Source organism: Charadrius vociferus, unplaced genomic scaffold (assembly GCF_000708025.1).
Source record: "Charadrius vociferus isolate BGI_N301 unplaced genomic scaffold, ASM70802v2 scaffold1064, whole genome shotgun sequence".
NCBI lineage: Eukaryota > Metazoa > Chordata > Aves > Charadriiformes > Charadriidae > Charadrius > Charadrius vociferus.
Genome location: NW_009648143.1, coordinates 4,954 through 8,799, shown reverse-complemented (window position 1 = coordinate 8,799; position 3,846 = coordinate 4,954). Strand labels below are relative to the sequence as shown.

The window sequence follows — 3,846 nt, the reverse complement described above, 5'->3', positions numbered from 1 at the left end:
CCCACCCCTCCCGGCAGCATCACACCCCCCCACCTCCTCCCCCGGTCCACCGGGCATCTCCCGACCGCACCGCCCTCCGCAGTTTTCCCCTTTCGGAACAAAATTGGGAGGTGGGGAAAAAAACCCCAAAACAAAACAACCAAACCCCAAACCACATCGGCGCGCATAAACCCCCCTTTGAAAAAGTTCACGCCTCCCTTCAAGCCTTCCCCCCCTCTCCCCCTTCTCCAGGCACCACCAGCTGCCTTTGGCACAGAGGAAGAAAATATTTTAAGATAAGTGGCCCGGGCTGCGATGCCACGCACCTTTCTGTGGGGAATCTTTAAAATAACTCCCCGGGCTGCCTGGGACTGGTGATAATGGGAAAGCGGGTGAGGAAACTCCTGTCTGCTTGACTGCGCCTTGCTTGAACAAAAGGAAACCTCCAGAGTCGGGAGCTGATTACTCCCTAAGTCTGTATTTACGAAGCTGATCAGCGAGAAGAAAGAATTTAAGGGTTGTTGTTTTGTTTTGGTTTTTTTTCAGTCGGGGATTTTGTGTGTCCCCTCTCTCGCTGTCACCATCCCCACCCCCGGTTGGGACAACGCAACGGGACCGGGAAAACCCTTCAATTTTACTCAACTCCGGGGGGGTGGGGGAAACCCCAAAGACAAAACCCCAACCAAATCTCAGCCGATTCCATCATCCCGGAGCTTAATTTAGCTCTGGGCACCTCCTGAATGTCGCTCCCGGGAAAAGCAAAGCTAAAGCCCAGTGGAGGGGACAGAGGCGGGAGAAGGGGAGGGCAGAGGGGACAGCCAGCTTTTCCCAGCTCATCCCCAGTTCCCACCTCGGCTTTAAAGGTTTGAACCAGCCCAGGCAAAACCGGGACACCGGCAAAAGCCACGCAAGGTTTGCTTTGGGGGTTCGGAGATTTTGATTTATTTAATTTTTCTTTTAAAAAAGAGAGGGGTTGAAAACTTGGAAAGATCAAGGGAAATAATTTAAAACCCAGGGCCCGTTTTATTTTCTCTTCTTTTTCTTTTTTTTTTTCCTTTTTCTTTTTTCTTTTTTTTTTTTTTTCTATTAAGTAAAATAAAATGGGCGCGTTTGCAGCAGGCAGGCGTGCACAAAGCAATGTTCACTGAAGTCTAAAAGCGTTCGGCCAAGGAAAACTGACAAGACGGACTAATGAACCGTAGAGACGGGGAGAAAATAGCCAGTATTTGCTAGATTTCAAACCCTCTCCGTCTTCCCCAGACCACCTATCTCGGATTTTATTCCGATTTTGGGAAACGGCTCCAGCCCTTCCTTTTCCTTAAGCCAGCGAGAAGCCAGCGATCCCCCGCTAACCGCTCCTACGATTGTAAAGGGTAAATAAAATCAAGACAAAAATTAAAAGCGACAAGAAACAGGTCGAGTTTGCAGGCGATGCTTTTACAAGCTCATCTCGCCAGGTCGAATCCGGGAGCAAGCCTTAATGAAGCAATAATAGCCACATTATTCAAAAATTTTCATTTCGATGGAAATTTATCTAAAAGGGACTTAATCATATGCAAATAATAAAAGGAGGCGTAGTGACCCAAGCGAGCGATCTGCATACAAATTTCAGCGTGTGCGGCGTTGGCGAGATCATACCTGATCTGTTAGATTTGCTGATCTTGTTATGTCTTCACTGTCCGATTTTGATCCGCCCTCTCTATCGTCTATGACCAAATCGATAGGCATTTTTCCTTTCAAACAGCTAATATACCGGTGGCAGAAATTGTCACATAATTCGTGTACCTATATTATGACAGAGGGTTGGTTGGGTTTTTTTTTAAAAAAAAAAAAAAGAGGGAAAAGAAAAAAAAAAAGAGGAGGGGGGGGAAAAAAGGAAGAAAATATAATCAGGAATACATAAGTAAAATTGACAAGTGCAACCAGTCTCCCCCCTTCACCCCTGTGACATCAAAAGTCCTAAATAGGGGAAACACACTGCAATTATCCCCCCGAGACCTCTAGACGCATCCAGAATTAGGAATAACTTTCTTTTCTCGCAAAATAGAGATATCCCAGAAAATTGACAGTGACAAGATGATTCACAGGCTACAACATATTCAACACCCGTGTTAAATTCATCTGCTCCCGGAGCTGTGGCCATTAGAGAGGTGACCTGCATGGGTGACATTTAAGGTAAACTATTTAATTTCATCCAGTTATTTCATCATAAACCCTTTCCAAAGGGGGATGAGGACAGCAAAAAGGATTGGGAAAAATATAAATAATAATGATAATAATAATAATAAAAAATAAATAAAGCCCGACGCGCTGGGCTGAAATACATTACAGGCATCCCTGCCCTGAAATCCCCAGTTGCTCCGATAGACTCGTACCTGAGCTGCCTCGATTAACGGGCAGATTTTAACACATTTCGGGTAGAGCGAGAACAACCTGCCAGTGGCGGTTAGATAAAGTGGCTGAGGCTGCCGAGAAACTTTTCAACTATTTAAAAACCTCTCAAAATGTTTATTTTTAGGAGAAAGGGAATTCTCTTCTAGGCCAGCTATCAATGACACGTAAAAAATCCGCAGGAAACCAGAGCGCACTTCCAATTTAACGTGAGCTCGGGTGACACCGCCTTCTTAGAAATTAGCATTCTCCCTCCTAAGATTTCTAAAATAGCCAGGAACAACAAAAAAAAAAAAAAAACCCACCCAAAAACCCAACCCCAAAGCCACCCCGCATTTAGGCTGCAATCTCTTTCTTCTGCTCGGAGGTGTACAATATTCCCAGGAACAAGAGACAGACAGAACTATCAACTCTGCTTTGTCTCTGCAAAATGTTACAGGACAATCCGTGCCCTGAGCCTGACCTGCAGATGGCTCTTAAGGAAAGAAAAAAAAAAAAAAAAAAAGAAAAAAAAAAAAAAAATAAATTAATAATTCCCCCATCCCAACTAACTGTAACCGAAGTCTCTTCCACCGCTGAGAAAAAATAACTTTTTTTTTTTTCTTTTTTTTTTTTTCTTCCCCCCAAAATCCCAATTTCAGGGGGGTTTGGCCGAACCCACCGTTTCGAGTCTCATCTGCGGCACCACAGAACTGCAACTATTTATACAAAGCCAGCAAAGTATTACAATGAACACAAGGCCTGGGCGTTTGAGAGCCCGGTTTTAGAGGCTGAAATTGTAATTAAACTGCGAAGAGAAATGGACGCCAAGATTGGTCTTGACACTAATTACCAGAAAGAAAGACATTTATGCAAATTTACCAGAAGCCTGAACTTCAGCGGTACTGAAACGGAGGAAGGAGAAAGAGAGAGGGAGAGACAAAAATTACCTTCTCTAATTCCAACAGATGAAACCTTAATACTTGTATGGCTTGAATCATCTGCAAAGACACAAACAAGACGAGGATTTATCTCGTTCCTGGATTTGGGGATATTTCCCACAGCCGCCCCTGCCGCACTTTGTAGCTTGACTTTTCTCTAGTAGTAAATAAAAAGTTGTTTTGATTTATGGCAATAACACTAAAACTTAATAGCGGTGGCTTTGTGCGCTGTTTAACGAGAAGCGATCTCGAGAGTTAACCAAAAAAAAAAAATTAAAAAAAAAACAACCAACCACCACCCCAACCAACCCCCAAACCCCCCATTGCAACGAAGCGACTAAATTATACGGATCATAAACGTTTCTTTAAAAAACAAACCCAAACAACCCTCTAAACGCCAGCGCCGGCTCCTCGCTTTGTAAAAGCGGGGAGCACAACTCCTACGGCAGGGGGGGGAGGGGGCAAAATATTTGTTTACCCTGAAGGGAAGGGGGCAAAAAAAAAAAAAATAATAATAAAGAAAGGAGAAATAAGACCTCATTTTTGGTGAGTTAAC

General features: G+C 44.0%; 1 protein-coding gene across 1 annotated transcript in view; it reads right to left on the bottom strand.

Moving 5' to 3' along the window:
* MEIS1 (Meis homeobox 1) overlaps positions 1 to 3,846 on the bottom strand; it is a gene marked incomplete at its 5' end in the record, with an annotated part of 109,400 nt that overhangs the window by 105,323 nt on the left and 231 nt on the right. The window contains 2 exons of the mRNA XM_009883931.1: positions 1,618 to 1,764; positions 3,300 to 3,350. Coding sequence (XP_009882233.1) covers positions 1,618 to 1,764; positions 3,300 to 3,350 — 198 coding nt within the window. The remainder of the gene's footprint in view (positions 1 to 1,617; positions 1,765 to 3,299; positions 3,351 to 3,846) is intronic.